This window comes from Eptatretus burgeri, chromosome 13 (genome assembly GCF_056783735.1).
Source record: "Eptatretus burgeri isolate ZD-2024b chromosome 13, Ebu_testis_v1, whole genome shotgun sequence".
Lineage (NCBI taxonomy): Eukaryota > Metazoa > Chordata > Myxini > Myxiniformes > Myxinidae > Eptatretus > Eptatretus burgeri.
Genome location: NC_140973.1, coordinates 30,162,512 through 30,183,803, shown reverse-complemented (window position 1 = coordinate 30,183,803; position 21,292 = coordinate 30,162,512). Strand labels below are relative to the sequence as shown.

The 21,292-nt window shown below is 45.9% G+C and overlaps 1 protein-coding gene across 2 annotated transcripts in view; it reads right to left on the bottom strand.

The window, feature by feature from the left end:
- The window catches only part of ACTN2 (actinin alpha 2), a 119,303-nt gene that overhangs the window by 19,817 nt on the left and 78,194 nt on the right, over positions 1 to 21,292 (bottom strand). For both annotated transcript variants that reach the window (XM_085851875.1, XM_085851874.1), the window contains exons 11-14: positions 17,934 to 18,081; positions 17,373 to 17,523; positions 15,971 to 16,079; positions 12,773 to 12,913 (exon numbers count right to left, since the gene is read on the bottom strand). In XM_085851875.1, coding sequence (XP_085708001.1) covers positions 12,773 to 12,913; positions 15,971 to 16,079; positions 17,373 to 17,523; positions 17,934 to 18,081 — 549 coding nt within the window. The remainder of the gene's footprint in view (positions 1 to 12,772; positions 12,914 to 15,970; positions 16,080 to 17,372; positions 17,524 to 17,933; positions 18,082 to 21,292) is intronic.

The window sequence follows — 21,292 nt, the reverse complement described above, 5'->3', positions numbered from 1 at the left end:
CTTCATGCCTAAATTTGGAAATGATTTTGGTACACTTCTTCAAGCTTTACTAAACTTATTTATATATTGTTAGATTCCACTAAAGTCAGACTTCCTTACAATATCTTTATTTTTTCGAAATGTTTGTTCGTAAAAAATTTATTTTTAAAAAAGTAGCTTTTGGGACTGCAGAATCATTAGAAATTGATGCATTTAAAAAAAAAAGTTTTGTTTAAAAATAGAAGGGATTGAGAACAACTCTTGAAATTTCCACCACAGTTTGCCTATGTATGTGTCTTTAAGTGACAAAAATTTAAAAGAGCTGTGTAACTGTCAACATGGTGAACACTTGGGGTAAAACCAGGGTAAATTTCATTGTCGTTGAGTCTGGAGCAAAGTTCAGACACCAATAGCACCCAAGATTTTGCTCCAAAAGGTTTCAATTTTCTTGTGTAAATGATCCAGTCACTCGATTATGTAAATTGGGCAACAAAATTCTTCATGATGAATAAACTGACTGTTGGCAGCAATTTGAAAACTCAAATTTTTTTTACTGCATGTTACAAATCACTACTTTTGAGAGTACTTATGTTAAAAAGTATTTTAAGTAGAACATTTTTTTATGTCAGATTCTGAAAGCCTCACTAATAGACACCATTTGTGTGAATTTTCAGAACTCTGTAAAAGTCTGGAATTTAGAGCCCTCTAAAAATGTTTCAGATACAAATCTGCAACTCGTGACTGCCAGAATTGAAACACCCCTAGGGTGTTTGTAGGGACATATCTCGCACACTACTTGGAATTTTGAGCTATAACTTGGCAAATCTTCCTCATATGTGTTGAGGCAGCTTTGAGAATTTTTTCAGGAAAATCTGAGGGGGTCACCACAGAATTTAATTTTTTTTTGGCTAATTTGACATGGAATGACCCGATACCCAGTCGGAAGCTGGATTCAGTGGCCAACTTTGAAATGTGGTTTGTCTAAGAACGGTCATGACTGATGGTGAGCCCCAAGAATTTGAATGTTATTTTAAATGCAAAATGTATAATGGTCTTTTATTGCTTTGCGAAGCTGCATGCACGTGAAGTAATCTTACACCATTCATTGTATGATATGGATTTCAATAGATCGTCTTTAACATGGACTCGATGCACATTCAAAGGTCAGGTCAGGTATGGGAACATGTGCCGGAACAGCGTTGTTGCATCCACTTTCCACTGGTACTCCAGGGGCCTCCGTCTGGTCATCCCCCAGGCAGATGCCTGGCCCATCCGCATCTCCTTGAGATGCTGATCAATCTGCTGCAACATGAGGCATATGATCTGCCCATTGGCCTCCTCCACTCACAAGACTCCCTCTCTGAGTGAATCTGGTGAACAGGATCAGCAGCAGGAAAATGAGCCACATGTCCATACAGCCACAGCTGATGCTCATGAACTATGCAGGTAACAAATCTCATTTGAGTCTCCCTTAGGAACCGCTCGTTGGACACAAAGTACGACCAGCGATAGCCAAGGATTCCCTGAAGAGACCTGGTACCAAAGGAATTAAGTCTCTGTCTCAGATCCCTGGTCAGAGTCAGTCTCACATCCGTAGAGCAAGACTGGAAGCACCAAGGACCTGAAAACTCGGACTTTCATCTTCCGGCACAGGTACCAACAGTGCCAGACTTCATGATCTCCAGTGAATCCATGACTCCCCAGGCCTGACCCAGATGTCTATTGACCTTTGGCTCACAGGCAGCGGAGACATGAATATCACTGCCATCAAGGTAAGTGAATCTCTCTGTGACCTCAACATCCTCACCACAAACAGGTACAGATAGGTTCAAGATAGTAGCATCCAAGATGTCAATGAAAGCCTGGATCTTAGCTTTGACACAGGAAACCCATAATCCCAGTAGTTTCCGACGCTTCACTCAGCACCACGAGGGAACCCAAAAGGATATCCAGAGTCTCCACAAAGATGACTGCATCTTCTGTGAAATCAAGGTCAGAAATCTTGACATTCTCAAATGATGCACCGCAGCTTGATCCCTCCGGCATCCTACCCAGAATCCAGGCCATACAAGTGCTGAAAAGGGTGGGGCCCAGTACACACACCTGATGAACTCCAGTTACAACTGGAAAAAAGTCGGAGATGGGATCATCACATCCCACAGCACTCTCGGTAACAGAGTAAACTTCAGACATCAGATTATTAGTTTGGTGGCATCACATGAAGACCAAGAATCCTCCAGAGAGTATCCTGATTCACCAAATAAAATGCTTCACAGAGATCAACATAGGCTGCAAGCAGCCCATGCCAAAACTCAAGTCTGCATTCGGAGAGCACCTGAAGAGCAAGGACACAGTCAATCGTTGACCTTTTTGGTGTAAATCCTGACTGCTCTGGGCGCAAGAGCTCAAGGAGGTGGTGATGAACCCTATCAATAATTATTTGAGCAGAGACCTTGTCCTGCACTGAGAGCAGCGTCACCCGTCGGTAGTTATTGCAGTCCTGGCGATCACCCTTCCTTTTCCAGAGAGGGACAACAAGGCACTGATTCAAGTCAGTTGGGATGATGCCCGTGTTCCAGGCAGAGTACAGAACTGCACGCAACGACATGAGTACAGCATTTCCACCAGCCTTTTTAGCTCTCATACGAGCCTCGACATTGTATACAAAGAAAAAAAAAGATCAGCGTGGATGCCACAGATCCCAGGAGCTTGACCCCATTTCAACTGATTCACCGCAGTCTGTGTTTACACAAACGAAGGTGGATCACAGTTGATTGGAGGGTCAGCAATCGGGATTGTAATACCCCTGACATCCAACTCAACAGCTGGTAGATCAGTCTGGTACAACCGCTCAAAGTAACTGGCCCAGTGGGCCATCACTTGACTCCTCTGTCAAGAACCCACCACCCTCTGCTCTAACTGCAGTACACGGAGGGACGAGCTTGGAGAAACGCAATACGTGAATTCCCTTGGAAGCAAGACGAGAATCACTTGACTACAGGTGATGCTCTACCCCTTCACAGATTCCTTGCACATTGGCCTCTTTGTCCACCCTCAGCGCACATACAGTTTTGCTCCTCAACTCCCTGAACAGCTCAGCTCTGCCATTAAGCCTGGCCCTGTGGCTGGTCAATGGTATCCAGTGTCTCTTGAGAGACAAAATTCTTCTTCACCTTTTGGTGCATTCCAAGACATCCAGCGGCAACATCAAGGACGGTGGTCTTGAAGGCACTCCACAACTGTTCGGGATTCCCCAAAGCACCCAGACCCCCCCAAATCCCCACTCAGGTCAGGTCAGGTATGGGAGCATGTGCCAGAACAGCACGTCGCTGCGTCCACTTTCCGCCGGTACTCCAGGGGCCTCCGTCTGGCCATCCCCCAGGCAGATGCCAGGCCCATCCCCATCTCCTTGAGATGATGGTCATCCTGTTGCAACCACGAGGAATGTGGTCGGCCCACTGGCCTCCTCCACTCATGAGACTCCCTCGCTGAGAGAATCTGGTGAGCAGGATCAGCGTCAGGAAAACGAGCCACATGTCCATACAGCCCCAACTGACGCTCACGGACTATGCAGGTAACAAATCTCATCCGAGTCTCTCTCAGCAACCGCTCGTTGGACACAAAATCCGACCAGTGATAGTCAAGGATTCTCCGAAGAGACCTGGTACCAAAGGAATTAAGTGTCCATCTCAGATCCTTGGTCAGAGTGGCTGACCCCACTCAGCCTGTTCGCAAACTCCTCAGCTTCCTTCTCATCCTTGAGTTTGCCAACATGCAGCCTTGGCTGGAATGGTACCATTCTCCTGGATTTAAGCTGCAACCTCAGAGTTGCTACAAGAAGCCTGTGGTCGGCATTGAGGAACTGAGCATTCCGGTTGACTGCAGTTCTGGATCATCCTTCAGCGACCATCAACGAGCACATTGTCAATATCCTTTGCCACACCACCAGCTTTGGAATACAAAGTCCAGCGATCAGCCTATGGGCACTGAAACCTTGAACCAGCCACTCTAAGTACATGACTTCATGCAAAGTCAAGGAATTTAGCACTATTCTGGTTCACAGTTCCATACCTGTTGGGACCAACACACGTCTCATAACTATCCCTATCAGTGCCAGTCAATGCATTGAAATCCCCCAAGACTAGAAGATTATCTCGCCTTGGGCACTGATCAACAACAGACTAGAGCACGGCATAGAATGCATCCTTCAGGGTGAGATCACTTTCCTCAGTTGGAGCATATACATAGACCAGGGAAATGACACCGAAGGAGTGACAAATTATTAGTCTCATTATATGCTCGTTGACCGGTGTTACCTCAATTATCATTGGAGTCAACTGATTGGACACCGCTACAGCAAATCCTTGGGCATGGTAATCAGAGCGACCTGACCAATATCTGTTGTAACCACCCATCATAATCTCGCCACTATCCAGTCTCCGAACCTCAGAGAGTGCTGCAATACCGGTGTTAAAACGCTTGAGTTCAGATGATATCAGAGACAGGTGATCATCCTCTCTTAGGGATTGGACATTTCAGGCACACACCCAAAGGGACCGCCTCAGGTTAACTCAAGGAGACCGCCATCTGGTGGATGACACCTCAGCATCACTCCGCCACACCACCACAATCTGACCCAGGAAGTTTACCCTGTGCTTTTCCTCCAATCATCAAGGAATGGGGCTTTGCCCCGAAATCAAGCCCCGAAGGCTTTGCCCCAATCCCGTCATCTGCTGAGCTGCCCTGCAAAGGGCAGCAGCACAGGAGGTAATCCCACAGAGTGGGTTTTCACTCTTCTTTTTGGGTGTTGTGGAAAGAAGGGTTTCATGGTGGCTGGAGTGCAAGTCCTGCCACCAACCCCCTAAAAAAAAAAAGTAACGCAACTGCGGACACAATTGGGCACTAGATATGGATGGCCGTTGGCTCACAAAGATCTCCTCCGCCCTTTGACGGGTTTTGTTTTTAATCCTGCTGAGTGTCCAGGTCCATACACTTTCCTCATCAGAAAACTTGGTGGGGGAGACAGTTTAGCTGCCGAAAACCCGACCATGAAACAGATTAGTATCGGTTTTCATGGTAGTTGTAGCAAGTCGCAGATTAAATCTGGCTTGACCTGGCAAAGTACAGGGTGGCCTGAAAGTGACTTTCAGTGAAAGTGACTTCCTCAATTTCTCACACCTCCCTCCCTGCATTCCCTTCCGCTCCTCCTCCTCTTTCGTATGCAGCACAAGGCTGCGGGTAGCATCATTTGGTTGAGGACACAGATGCGATGCTAATCCAATGCACTCTATCATCAGTACACTGGTACTCATTTCACTGACCTCACAAGGATGACAGGCTCAGTCAACCCCACCTGATGTTAATTCAATGGCCGACAGGGGCTCAAACTCAAGACCTTAATATCCCAAGCCAGCCACCCTAACCACAGGTTTACAACTCTTTGTGGGGCTTCATCAAGGAGAAAGTGTTGCCAAACCACTGTCGGACGGTTGAGGAATTGCATGCTGTAGCCTTAGCCTTTCACACAGGTGACTCCACAAATGCTACTCAAGATGTCCAAGAGGCTTCCAGTGGTGCAAGGAGAATGATGGAGCACATACAGATACAATAACCGATCAATTATTGTAAATACTGCACAATAAGACCTGGATATTAAAACAGAATGAATGCTTAACAATTTTGTCAGACCATGTCGAAGGTGTCTTTCCCTCGATGTCTTTCATGAAGAGTTGGTGAGTTATAGTCGGTGAAGAGTGATTGTCATTGCCCGATGTCCTAGTGTCTTGTGCATTTGTCCTTTTATTATTTCATTCATTATAGTTGGACATTATCATTGGTTCGTATTATTATTATTAGTGCAATTGTATATCGCCAGTTAGTAATGTTCAATATGCAAATGCCGATATGAGATCTTCATTGTAAGTTCATGGCATTTTCCTGTGTACCATATCGTGTGAAAGTAATCAGACTAATATTGTCTATTTTCCTTTTTGGTTGCAGATAAAATGCCATTATCATTGTCAATAAAATATTCAACTTGATAAAAGAGTTCTTCTTCATGATAATGGCATTTTATATCGAGGCCGAGCAAGTCAAGACGGCCCATCACATATCGTGCAGCTTCTGACAATATTCTCCACGATGGTGGTCCTCGAGTGTGATATGCTGGACTGCAGTTTCAGGACTGTCGATGGAACTGACGCCATCGTTGTTGCCCTACTCACGAACCACAACCTCACTCATCAGCTCGCCACCGGGAATGACTCGAACGCTGCCGCCCGCCATAAGAGCCCTAAGCTGGAGCGGCCGCGCATCAACATGGTAGTTGAGAGTGAGACTTGGAACTCGTTTGAGCACCGTTGGGACAACTTCTGCTGTGGCTCTGGGATCGATGTTGCATCCGCATCGGTGCAGCTTTTCCAGTGCGCTGGCGACACCCTCGGTGATGCCCTCCTTAAAGCCGATCCCATCATCACAACACGTCCCGTCGACGAGGTCATGGTGGCCATGAAGTCCCTGGCCATCATCCCTGTGTCTCGCGGAGTCAAACGCGCCAAACTTGTCGCCATGCACCAAAGCCCCGACAAACCCTTTCGCGCCTTTCCCGCCAGAGTCCGTGGTAAAGCGGAAACTTGTGGTTTTAGCGTATCAGATAAATGCACATGCGGGAAAATAAATCTCATGAATTACACCGATGAGACTATTCGCGATGTTCTTCTGGCGGGGACAACTTACCTCGACATCCACTGCGAGGCTCTCGGCGTCGAGGGAATTCAGATGAAGTCCGTTAACGACGTCATCGCATTCGTCGAAGGTAGAGAAATGGCTAGAAACGCCCTTCCGTCTCCAAGCAACTCAGCTATATCCTCGTGCAAGCGTGCCAACACCCCCAGACCTAACACGGCCACCACAGCTACGGACGTGCAATGCCCAACGCCGACTCATCTACCATCTCCTCCGATGCCGCCACCTGCCGACAAGGTCAGGCAAGCGCCTTGCCCAGACTGCGGCAGAAACTTCTTCGTGTTCTCGGAGATTGCCCGCGGGTGTAATCGCAAAGCTCACAAGTGGTGCAAAGAGTGTTACCTGGCCCAGCGGTGGCATCGCAGCGGCGCCCGCCGCAGTGCAGCACAACCGGCAGGGACTAACACCGTCACATATGAGGAAGACTCATTCGCCCAAGTCTCGTCGTTCGCCACAACTCTATGCTCTCGCAGGTGACGCCGGATCTCGCCGGTGTCTGACCCCCAAGTCGTCGTCTTACAGCATCACATTTTCACGGCGGGCGAGTGGCGTCGTGCTCGGTTCATGAAACACCCTACCGTCAAGCTGCGCGTCAGCATGGACAGGGCCACCCCTGGTGACCGTCGCCCCTTCCGCTTATCAACATTCGCCGATGTAGACGCGGTCATCGACAGTGGCGCGCAATCTGATGTGTGGTCCCTCGACCAGTTCCTAGCACATGGCTTCTCCCGGAACGATCTTCGTCCTGTGTCGCTCAACTTGCAAGCCGCCAACAAGTCTAAAATCAAAATTGATGGCGCCTTTTTCGGCGTCCTTGAGGGCCGCGATCCTCAGGAGAACGTAATGTCACGCCGTGCGATAATCTACGTCAGCAGTGACATCCACTGCCTCTTCCTGTCGCACGAGTCGCTCCTTGCCCTCAGGATCTTGCTGCCCAACTTCCCAACTATCGGTGGCACTCACAAGCTGCCCAGCGACTCCGAGACTCAATCTTCTATTGGTGCGATCAGAGCGCTGAACGCTGGATGCAGCACGGGCACTGAGGGCAACGAGGACTACGGCTGCCCCAGACGATAAGCCCCTCCGGAGCAACCCTTGTTTCTTCCCTTCCCCTGCACGCCGGAGAACAACAGCAAGATGCGAGATTGACTGCTTGACCGTTTCTCATCGTCCACCTTCAACACGTGCCCCCACCGCCCTCTACCAGTCATGGATGGCCCGCCGGTGGAAATACACCTGGACGAGGCGGCCGTCCCTCGTGCGTGCCACACCGCTGCACCGATCCCCGTACACTGGCAGAAAAAAAGTATACAAGGACCTGCTACGTGACTAAGCCCTCGGCGTCATAGAACGGGGCCACGTGGTGCCACAAGATGGTAGTCACGCACAAGCACTATAGCACCCCGTGCTGGACAGTGGATCTTTCCCCGCTCAACCGGTTCTGCAAAAGGGAACCGTTCGCCACCGAGTCGCCCTTCCACCTCGCTCGTCGAATACCAGGGAATACATGGAAGACCGTTATGGATGCCTGGAATGGCTACCATTCCGCCCCTCTTCGTGAATCCGACCGTGACTTGACGACGTTCATCACCCCGTTCTGCAGATGGCGCTACTGTCGAGCTTCACAGGGCTTTCACGCTTTGGGCGATGGCTACAACCGCCGCTTCGATGCAATCTTGTCCGACTTCCGGCGCAAGGAGAGGTGCGTTGACGACACCGCCCACTATAACGAGGACTTGGAGTCTCACTGGTGGCGGACCATAGACTTTCTGAAGACTGTCGGTGATGCAGGCGTGGTATTGAATCCAGACAAGTTCCAGTTTGCGCAGCGGGAGGTGGAGTTCGCCGGCTTCCACATCACCGACACCTCCATCGAACCTCTGGCGAAGTTCCGAGACGCCATCAGGGACTTTCCGATGCCTAACTCCACCACAGACATTCGCAGCTGGTTCGGCTTAGTCTACCAGGTGAGCAACTATGCTCAGCTGAGGGATATAATGGCCATATTCAAGCCATTCCTCAGTCCGAAGTACAGGTTTTTCTGGACCACTGTACTCGACGAGGCTTTTCAGGCCACGAAAGTTGTCATCATCTCAGCGATCCAGGGAAGGAGTGAGAATCTTCGACATGGCAAAGAAGACCTGCCTCAGGCCTGATTGGTCTACAAACGGCATCGGATACTTCTTGCTCCAGAAACATTGCAGATGATACTCGGATGCACCGGACTGCTGCCCGGGTGGGTGGCGCATCATTCTTGCCGGCTCTCGCTTCCTCTCCGGCGCCGAGTCGAGATATGCACTGATTGAAGGGGAAGCACTTGCCGTCGCATGGGGTCTGGAACAAACCCGTTTCTTCACGCAGGGTTGTGACAACTTGCGAGTCATGACGGACCACAAACCATTGGTCAAGATTTTTGGTGACCGCACCCTTGATGAGATTACCAACACCAGACTCTTTCGGCTGAAGCAGTGCACCTTGCCTTGGCGCTTCTCCATCATACACATGCCTGGGAGGTCCAATTTGGCCACCGACGCGACATCTCGCCATCCTTCGCCGTCAATTGCAGTAAGCTCCATGGCCGTCGTCGATCAAATGGAACATGCACTCGCCGCTGCGATCCGGCGTGAAGCTGCCGAGATTTCGGCGCCACCATGGTCTCAAATTGTCGAAGAAACCCAGAACGACAACAACATGCGTGCCCTAGTCCAGACGGTCGCGAACGGTTTCCCAGTAACTGACAGACTTGCCTCATGCTTCCCCCTTTTGGCAGTACCGTGACGCCCTCTACATCTCAGACGGTGCTGTCCTTTTTGAGGATCGAGTCCTTGTTCCGCCCTCGCTCCGCCATGCTGTTTTGGACAACCTCCACGCCGCTCACCAAGAGACCTCGTCTATGGAGCTCCGTGCACGTGCCATCGTCTTCTGGCCGGGGATCACCATGGACATTCACGCGATACGCGCAGCATGTGCCGACTGCAACCGCAATGCGCCGTCGCAGCTTCCTCTTGCTGCAGCATCAACGGTGCCTCCATCGACTCCTTTCGAATCTGTCTACGCTGACTATTTCGATTTTGCAGGACATCATTACCTGGTTGTCGGTGAGCGCTTGTTGGGTTGGTCGGAAGTAGTCGCGTGTCCTCCCGGTTCCTCGCACGCAGGTTCCGCAGGCCTCATCGGGTGCCTCCGCTCACTATTCGCCACTTTTGGCGTACCGGAAGAACTCTCCAGCGACGGCGGGCCGGAATTTACTGCCAGTGTTACCCGTGACTTTCTCGTTAGATGGGGCGTCAAGCATCGCATCTCATCCTCATACCACCCTCAATCGAACGGCAGAGCAGAGGTTGCAGGAAAAACCACTAAGCGGCTTCTGAGATCCAACGTCGGTCCCACCGGAATGCTCAACAACGACCGCTTCCTGCAAGCCCTCCTTCAACTAAGAAACACGCCCGACCCCGACTGCGACATTTGGCCCGCCCAAATCATCTTTGGGAAGCCGCTGCGAGACTCGCTGCTTTTTGTGAACCGACTGGAAAAGTTTTCCAACCCCAACATCAGGCCTACATGGCAGGAGGCCTGGGAAATGAAAGAGTCGTCGCTTCGCATACGCTACGCTCGGTCGCAGGAGTCTCTGAACAGCCACGCTCTCCATGCCGGAGACAGATGTTTCGTGCAAAATGGTGCGGGAAATCATCCCATGCGATGGGACAGAACCGGAACGGTAACCGAGGTGTTGAATCATGACAAATACTGCGTCAAGATTGACAGTTCGGGGAGGTTGACAACACGGAATCGCAAATTCCTCCACCCATTCGTCCCGGTTTCAACGGACATTACCATGCCCGCTCCCGGCCCCTCGTCATACCCGCCGCGGCGAGACTCATGGCCACCAACGGATGTCCGCGCCTTCACTCAACCTCCTCTGTGTCAGTTTCTTGCACAAGATCCGCCTGGCCCCGGTCAGGCACCAGAGAAGCCGCCTCCGCTTATCACGCCGTCAACTCCTCCTCGCACAGCTCCTCCTGCGAGCAACCCTCCAACGTCGTTGTCCTCCCCATCGAACTGTGTCACGCCACCTTTCTCACCTACAGATCCCATCGCTCCGACCTCACCTCCTGCTGCACGTCCTCATCGAGCGACTCGAAAACCGGCCTGGCAGGAATCGGATGACTGGTTGATGCAATAGATAAGCTCGTGGTGTGGACCCCGAGCTGGGAGGGATGAAGAGTGATTGTCATTGCCCTATGTCCTCTTGTCTTGTGCATTTGTCCTTTATTATTTCATTCATTATAGTTGGACATTATCGTTGGTTCGTATTATTATTATCATTAGTGCAATTGTATATTGCCAGTTAGTAATGTTCAATATGCAAATGCCGATATGAGATCTTCATTGTTAGTTCATGGGATTTTCCTGTGTACCATATCGTGTGAAAGTAATCAGACTAATATTGTCTATTTTCCTTTTTGGTTGCAGATAAAATGCCATTATCATTGTCAAGAAAATATTCAACTTGACAAAAGAGTTCTTCTTCAGTCGGCACCCTGAACAAACTACAAATTCTTCACCTCACTGACCACTCGGAGGGCAACGGCAAAATCACCCAGTGAAACCATTGCCAAAAGACCGATTTGGCAACATCAACCCTCTGTAAAGCATCTGCGACGTTGATTATGATGATGAAAGGGTGCTTCACGGCACGTTGTATGACATTACTCTACGGGATCTCATTTTGGAGAATAATTGCATTGGAGATTGGGAAGACCATGTAACTAACATACACTGTTGCAGGCGGCCAGTTGGTGTAATTTGTAATGAGTGGCAGGGATAATGGCTTTGTTGATGGGATGGCAGCAGCAAGAGGCTCCTTTACACCATGTCTTCCAGGCCACATGGGACCAGGCCGACAGTGACCGTGACAATGCGTTTGGTGGCCACACCTGACCCGCCCGCCAATAAATAATACATCATATATTATTGTTTACCTGCGACGTCACGCCATATTTAACTGACACTGCACAGACTGTTCGACCAAAGTGAAGCTAATAGCTGCATTTGCCACCACTGTGACAACCTCTGCCTGTACGGACTCTGGAATGTCCACCATTTTTTCCACTCTCCAACATAAAGTAGTGCAATGACGTCACCGTTATGATGTTTAATGACCATTTCTACGCAGCCCGAATTTGCCTTGGGGTGTTTCATTACCAATCAGCTTGGAGAGCACTCGCCAAGTGGCTTAAGCACTCAAGCAAGCACTCCAACAAAATGGTTAAGGCTTGGCAAGTGATGGCAAGCTGATTGGTAAATGGAACAAACCCGTCGTATCCGAGCAGACGTGATCGGCAATCAATGCCCAGCTACTGACCACGACCAAAGTGGCTGTAAACACAACCTCACGTGGCCCTGCCAGATTCCAAGTGGTCCAGATGTGGTGTAAACTAGCCAATTGAGACCAATGTCAGCTCGGAAAACAAGTATCATCAAGGGCTCTGTATTCCTCTGTGGCACAGAGACGGTCGAGACTCTCGATGATACCAGTATCACAACTACACATGATCAAAAGATACAAGGTCAGGCCCATTTGCCATGGCCCTGTTGATACACCGTCAATTTTATTTCTCCAGTGACGAGGGTACTGTCCACATGACTTTCTGAATTAACTCCATCCAGAAAGTGGTTGCGATGACAACTGCCTATTGTTGCACGTAAAATGTGCTCCTGATCCTTTTGCCAATTCAATTTATGATGAACTTGCTTGCTTCCTTGAATATCATCTTACACAAACAATCCCATCATTGTACATGGTGCAAATATTCTTGAGCTTATACAATTAAATGATATATATATATATATATATATATATATATATATATATATATATATATATATATATATATATATATATATACAAAAATAACAATGCACCAATAATCCTGTTTCTACAAAATATAGCAAATGAAAATGGATAACATTACATTAGCTTAGCAATGAAGGGCCCAATGTTCAGGTAATCTGAAGGAAACGCGCTCGGTTGACCGCAATACCCAACCTGAATCTCATCAATGGTGTGAACAATGAACATATCCTGGAGGTCCTCCACTGCACCGTCCATCCAGTTGTTGAATGGGGCGGCACGTTTGGCAAATTCCAAGTATAGTTGGTCAATGGTTTCCAGCAGCTTCTCTGTGCGCTGTGTGGTAAAAGGTGAGAGGAGGGAGCAAATTATTGACCGTGGACTCGATACAATGATCTCCAAGAATTTAACATTTTTATGACTTGATAGATGATTGAATCTGCATTAAGGGGATCTATTTATAATGAGTGCATCAAAAGAAACGAAGGGCAATTACAGGACTTAATTATATATTTATTAATGGGCTGACAAGAGGGCCGAAGATATGCACATTCACCTCTAAGCTGTCCAGCCTGGGTTCAAACCCCAACCCAGGTATGAACTGTCAACCCAGTGTTTCCCGGGCAGAGTGATTCATCAATGCATGTGCTGTCCCTCAGATGGACATTAAACGGCTATCCCATCTGCCAGCATTAGTTGGTCTTCTTCTTATTCTTCATTTATATGCAGCACAAGGTTGTGTGGCCACAGAGCATCATTGGCTGAGGGCATGGCTGTGCCACTGATGCAATGCCCTCTGCTGGTTGGGGCAGGAATTTGTGAAAATGGCTTCGGTGCCGGCAATAGCTCACCTCCTCTTTGTGAAGCACACCATGGGATCTTTAACGTCCACCAACAAATGCTGGCAAACAGCAAGCGCATTTAACATTAATCCAAGGGATGGCACACATATCGATAAATCAATCAGACTTTGAAACACCAGGATGGCAATTTATAGCCGGGTCGTGATTCAAACCCAGGCAAGACAACTTTGAGGTGAGTGTGTGTACCTCTAAGCCATCCTGTCATTAGTTAGTGGATGTTAAAAATACCATGGTGCCCTTCACAAAGAGTAGGCGAGCTCTTGCTGGCACCATGGCCAAATTCCAAATTCCTGCTTTAACCTACAGGGGGCACTGCATCAGCAGCATCATTGCCCTCCAGGAAATGAGGCAAACCAGTGGCCACGTGTTCGCACATGGACATGGAATGATGATCCCTTTCTGACTTTTGTTTGAAAGTGACACCACCAAAATAAAACGTGCTCTGATGATGATTTTGCAAGGGAGCTACGGCTAAAAGAGTGCCATTTCCATTTTCCTCTAATGGGTATACTGCCATGTTGGGTCTCCCATGACTACTGCCATCACTTCATAGTTCATCAACAAGCATTGCTTTTCTATACATTACGCAGAACTAAACTAGCTTTTGCTTTTGAATGCAATTTGTAGTCATGTTCTGCTTGCACTGGATCACAAGAAAATGCATGCAGTTTATAATGATGGGTATCTCTTACTATCACCAATTAAGATGGAATGTTGTTTTTGGAGATTATTTTCACGATTAAGTCCCAAATCGCTGTGGTATATAAATCTCGAGCCAACATAAATGTTTTCTTGTCGCTATGCACTTTTACATTTATTCATTCAATGTTGTAGATCACAAAGTATAGTGGATTGAATCAAGTTCCTGGAACTTAACCAAATTAACCTGTACAATGTATAATTGTAGATGGTCATTAATTGAACTAAACATCTATTTACTATTGTTTCAGTTTTTTATGGAAAAAGAAGACTTTTGGGGATCACTGATCTTATGACTTTTAAGTTTGGTTTGGTTTGTTCGGCTTCCAGGCCGCCAAGTGGAAGGCTACGTTGTTCCTGTTCGGATTGTCATTCCATTTCCACCTATTTTTTTTTTTTTTTGGTGAAACGACTTGAAATAAACCTGTTACAGCCGGCGATGCCAATCTGTGCATGTTTTAGCACATCCTTGGAACTTCATCCTCAGGGATCTTGTTTCTTTCTAAAAAAAAAATATGTCCTGTATTGGTGACCATTTTGAATTTTATCCCAGAAATATAAAACTATCATCTTCTCCGGAACTGCTAAACCGATCGCCATAAAATTTGTTAGACAGCTTAAACTTCCATAGGCGGTAGTGAAGTGCGAGTCTGAAGATTCTGCTGTAAAAAAAAAAAAACTCTGGAAGCTTCAGGTTGGTCTCAAGCACGTACTGTACGTGCTGTTGCACCACCAAATTTTTTTGAGGTCCAAGAATAAGAGGGATGAGTGAGTAATTCATTAGGCCAGCTATCTGGTGGATGCACAGGTCATGCATCTGATGCCCGCATGGATCTTGTCGATGCCAGGAGGACTTCACTGAAACCCCCAGCCCTTTACTTCTTCCACAAGGAGGTTGTTTGTGATACAGATGTCAGTGCTGTTTAAATATCAATAGTGCAATATCAAGTTTCGTTAAAATCGGACAATGAAAAAAATTATTTAAAAAATCAATTCCCGATTCAGTCAAGTACTCTTTGGGAATATTTGATCAATGCAAACAACCTCAGCGGTATAGGTCGCTGGAGCTATCTTTTTTTTTAATGATTTTTTATCTACCGTTGTCACAATGGGAACCCAACGGGTTCACGGGTCGTCTAGTAATTATTATTATTTTATTAATAATCATATATTATTACATAAATACATTTTGTAAAATCAAATTATGTACTTCGTTCTTTGTTCGTATGTAGCACAAGGTAGCATCATTGGCTGAGGGTGTGGCTGTGCTGCTGATGCAATGTCCTCTGCTGGTGAGGGCAGGAATTTATAATTTGGCCAGGGTGCCGGTGATAGCTCACCTACTCTTCAGGAAGAACACCATGGGATCTTTAACGTCCATCAATGAGTGCTGGCAGACGGTAAAGTCCATTCAAGGGATGGTACACACATTGAATCATAACAAGCCTTATTATACCTATAAATATTTCCTTCGCTAACATGGCATCATATAACCCTGGTGTTGGCTAAATGGTGAAGGTGGCTGGCTTAAGATCTTGCGGTCTTGAGTTCAAGCCCCTAACCTGCTGTCAAATTAACACCAGGTAGGGTTGACTCAGCCTGTCATCCTTATGAGGTTGGCAAAATGAGTAGCAGCTTACTGGTAACAGGAACATTGCATCAGCAGCACAACAGTGCTCCCAGAAAATGATGCAGCAAAGCAGCCACAGGCTGCAAATAAATAAATAAATAAATTGTATAACATCTGAAAGTTCAACCAAACGTCATTTTTGCATTGTACTGATTTCGTGCAATGCCCTGTGATGTAACAAATTAATTGGTGAAGAATTACCTCCAAAGCCTCACGTCTCTTCTGGGTGAGCGTTCCTAAACTGTCCCATTGGTCACAGATTGCCTGGCATCGTGCATTCACAGATGCTGCATCATGGTAATCCAACTCGCTGAAATAAATGGGAAAATAATAACACCGTGTCCATTATAGATGATGAAAAACAATGACATGTATATACAAACGATGATGGACTTACAGCTTAACGATGACAAGAATGAAAGACTGAATAAATAATGTTGTAGGTCTTTGAGGAAAACATGAAGAAATGATGACTTGGCTTGACAGATGCCAGGAATGAAAATGTCATTAAAGTTCATCTGGGGTGAATTTCATGGAAATATCTACATGTTCAAGATATATGAAATTTTATGTAAATATCTGTATGTTCCAATCCAATCGACCCGGATTGGAAAAATATGACTCTTAAGATATTTTATTTCCATTCGTGCTTCGGGCACAGGTAAGTGAGTGCAGGTAGTTGCCCACAAAGTCTTGTTCTGGTTTCAACATTTTATTTCAACTAAATCAAACAAGACTTTGTTGATATCCTGAATTTTAGGTTATTATGGCCATTTATATACTCTCTGCCATAAAAAAAAACACCGAACAAGTGGTAACGATAATGTAATTGTCAAAAGAGTGTTCCAGCATTCATTTGAAGTGCCTTTTTGGCACAAGGGATGTGGAGAACACCTCATTGCAATTTCCACATATCATAACTACTTCATGCAATATCTGCAGTGCCTTCAGAAAGTATTCACACCCCTTGACTTGATCACTGCATGTGCTATCGTGTTCTATTAACTCCCTTGTTTGTGTTGTCTTTTCACCCTCTGTGTCTGTGCATTTTCGTGTTGTCATTAAAGGCCATACTTTTCTTATCTCTACTTCTTACACCATGTCTATGTGTGATGAGCATTCTGATAGTTAACATATAAATTAATTAATAACAATTATATGGGTTAACTTGTAACTGTGTACAAACAATTCCCATAGTATTTTCATATAAATGAACATTGAAATTTATTGGGTGACCTTTAACCTCACACCTTCACACAAAAGAAAGGCCATTGTACTGTGTGGAGTCAGTGAGAGTCAACACTGGTTTTGAAACCTACTCAAACCTAAATACAGTACTTTGACAAGACACTCGATTGTTATATGCTCTGTCTTGTTATCCCCATCCTTTTTGAAAAAAAAACAGGGAATGTTGTAATCGGCTCCGTTTGTCTGTCTCTCCATCCGTTACGCCATCTCCAAAATGTAACATCAGTCCTGGAATGTGAGCACAACTATCCCACCCTGTATAATTTGTTTCGAGTGCCCTAAAATAGAACTTTCAGATGTTCAACCTGTTTCTGGACTTTCATTGTTTTCACGTTAGTCTTGTGATAAATCTCACTTGAGTTCTTGAGCGATTGCAGCAATCTGCTCGACCCGATCTTGATGCGCGGCCAAATCGCTCTCGAATGCCTCGTGTTTCTTCATCAGTGCCTTGATCTCCATGAGGGTACATGTCTCGTAGTCACGTTGAGTCAGCACCGATTCTTTGCCTATAACATAACGGACCAGAGCATGCAAAGGGCCTGTAGTCTGCACAGATGAGCTTTGAAGTTTTCATTCAAAGCAGTTCCTCTCATTTTTATTAATTTGAATTTCTCTTATTTATTTCCCTGTTCATAGATTTGCTTTTTTACACCCTGACTTCCAACTTGTCACTTTTGGGGGCTGGGGGTTTCCAACTTGAAACTTTTGGGGGCTGGGAGTTTCCAACTTGTCACTTTTGAGGGGTGTGGGTTTCCAACTTGTCACTCAGGTTTATAAATTCACATTGCTCATTTTTCTGCTCAAGTCAATATATTGGTTCATGTCTTGTACATGAGTGGATTCTCCATTGTTTGTGCATTTGATTTTGATTTTTTTGTTTTTTATTCCCACTTTTGTTTATCCCTCTCCCACCTACCATGGGTCCAACTCTCATGCATGGAGGCCTTCTGCTTGAACTTCTCAGCAAGATGCTCCAATCGTTCAAGACGACGTATCTCGATCAAGAGCCACTCCTCGTAACCCTTTTCTGCTTGTTCAAGGCCCTTCCATGCATTTGCTATGTCCTAGTTCATGAGTAAAATGGGGAATCAATGGAAAAAAAAACAGTTATTAGCTTGTTTTTTTTTTTAGTTTGAAGCATTGCAGAACATTGAAAACCTGGGTGGCTGAACACCCCAGTTAAACAATTTGTAAGTAGTGACTGTACTGTAAGGAAAAGTAAACACGAATAAACTAGAACGACACTCCATAGAGCACAAACCTCCACTCGGCTGTAAACACAAATAAACTAGAACGACACTCCATAGAGCACATACCTCCACTAGGCTGTAAACAAAAATAAACTAGAACGACACTCCATAGAGCACATACCTCCACTAGGCTGTAAACACAAATAAACTAGAACGACACTCCATAGAGCAGATACCTCTGCTAGTCTGTAAACATGAATAAACTAGAACGACACTCCATAGAGCACATACCTCCGCTGGTCTGTAAACACAAATAAACTAGAACGACACTCCATAGAGCACATACCTCCGCTGGTCTGTAAACACAAATAAACTAGAACGACACTCCAGAGAGCACATACCTCCACTCGGCTGTAAACACAAATAAACTAGAACGACACTCCATAGAGCACATACCTCCACTAGGGTGTAAACACAAATAAACTAGAATGCACTCCATAGAGCACATACCTCCGCGAGTCTGTAAACATGAATAAACTAGAATGACACTCCATAGAGCACAAACCTCCAGTAGGCTGTAAACACAAATAAACTACAACGACACTCCATAGAGCACATACCTCCACTAGTCTGTAAACACAAATAAACTAGAACGACACTCCATAGAGCACATACCTCCGCTAGTCTGTAAACATGAATAAACTAGAACGACACTCCATAGAGCACATACCTCCGCTGGTCTGTAAACACAAATAAACTAGAACGCACTCCATAGAGCACATACCTCCGCTAGTCTGTAAACACAAATAAACTAGAACGACACTCCATAGAGCACATACCTCCACTAGGCTGTAAACACAAATAAACTAGAACGACACTCCATAGAGCAGATACCTCTGCTAGTCTGTAAACATGAATAAACTAGAACGACACTCCATAGAGCACATACCTCCGCTGGTCTGTAAACACAAATAAACTAGAACGACACTCCATAGAGCACATACCTCCGCTGGTCTGTAAACACAAATAAACGAGAACGACACTCCAGAGAGCACATACCTCCACTCGGCTGTAAACACAAATAAACTAGAACGACACTCCATAGAGCACATACCTCCACTAGGCTGTAAACACAAATAAACTAGAATGCACTCCATAGAGCACATACCTCCGCGAGTCTGTAAACATGAATAAACTAGAATGACACTCCATAGAGCACAAACCTCCAGTAGGCTGTAAACACAAATAAACTACAACGACACTCCATAGAGCACATACCTCCACTAGTCTGTAAACACAAATAAACTAGAACGACACTCCATAGAGCACATACCTCCGCTAGTCTGTAAACATGAATAAACTAGAACGACACTCCATAGAGCACATACCTCCGCTGGTCTGTAAACACAAATAAACTAGAACACACTCCATAGAGCACATACCTCCGCTAGTCTGTAAACACAAATAAACTAGAACGACACTCCATAGAGCACATACCTCCGCGAGTCTGTAAACATGAATAAACTAGAACGACACTCCATAGAGCACAAACCTCCACTAGGCTGTAAACACAAATAAACTAGAACGACACTCCATAGAGCACATACCTCCACTAGTCTGTAAACACAAATAAACTAGAACGACACTCCATAGAGCACATACCTCCGCCAGTCTGTAAACACAAATAAACTAGAACGACACTCCATAGAGCACATACCTCCGCTGGTCTGTAAACACAAATAAACTAGAACCCACTCCATAGAGCACATACCTCCGCTAGTCTGTAAACACAAATAAACTAGAACGACACTCCATAGAGCACATACCTCCGCGAGTCTGTAAACATGAATAAACTAGAACGACACTCCATAGAGCACAAACCTCCACTAGGCTGTAAACACAAATAAACTAGAACGACACTCCATAGAGCACAAACCTCCACTAGGCTGTAAACACAAATAAACTAGAACGACACTCCATAGAGCACATACCTCCACTAGTCTGTAAACACAAATAAACTAGAACGACACTCCATAGAGCACATACCTCCGCCAGTCTGTAAACACAAATAAACTAGAACGACACTCCATAGAGCACATACCTCCGCGAGTCTGTAAACATGAATAAACTAGAACGACACTCCATAGAGCACAAACCTCCACTAGGCTGTAAACACAAATAAACTAGAACGACACTCCATAGAGCACATACCTCCACTAGTCTGTAAACACAAATAAACTAGAACGACACTCCATAGAGCACATACCTCCACTAGTCTGTAAACACAAATAAACTAGAACGACACTCCATAGAGCACATACCTCCGCCAGTCTGTAAACACAAATAAACTAGAACGACACTCCATAGAGCACATACCTCCGCTGGTCTGTAAACACAAATAAACTAGAACGACACTCCATAGAGTACATACCTCCACTAGGCTGTAAACACAAATAAACTAGAACGACACTCCATAGAGCACATACCTCCACTAGTCTGTAAACATGAATAAACTAGAACGACACTCCATAGAGCACATACCTCCGCTGGTCTGTAAACACAAATAAACTAGAACGACACTCCATAGAGCACATACCTCCACTGGGTTGTAAACACAAATAAACTAGAACGACACTCCATAGAGCACATACCTCCGCTAGTCTGTAAACACAAATAAACTAGAACGACACTCAATAGAGCACATACCTCCGCTGGTCTGTAAACACAAATAAACTAGAATGACACTCCATAGAGCACATACCTCCGCTAGTCTGTAAACACAAATAAACTAGATCGACACTCCATAGAGCACATACCTCCGCTAGTCTGTAAACACAAATAAACTAGAACGACACTCCATAGAGCACATACCTCCACTAGGCTGTAAACACAAATAAACTAGAACGACACTCCATAGAGCATATACCTCCGCTGGTCTGTAAACACAAATAAACTAGATCGACACTCCATAGAGCACATACCTCCACTAGGCTGTAAACACAAATAAACTAGATCGACACTCCATAGAGCATATACCTCCACTAGGCAGTAAACACAAATAAACTAGAACGACACTCCATAGAGA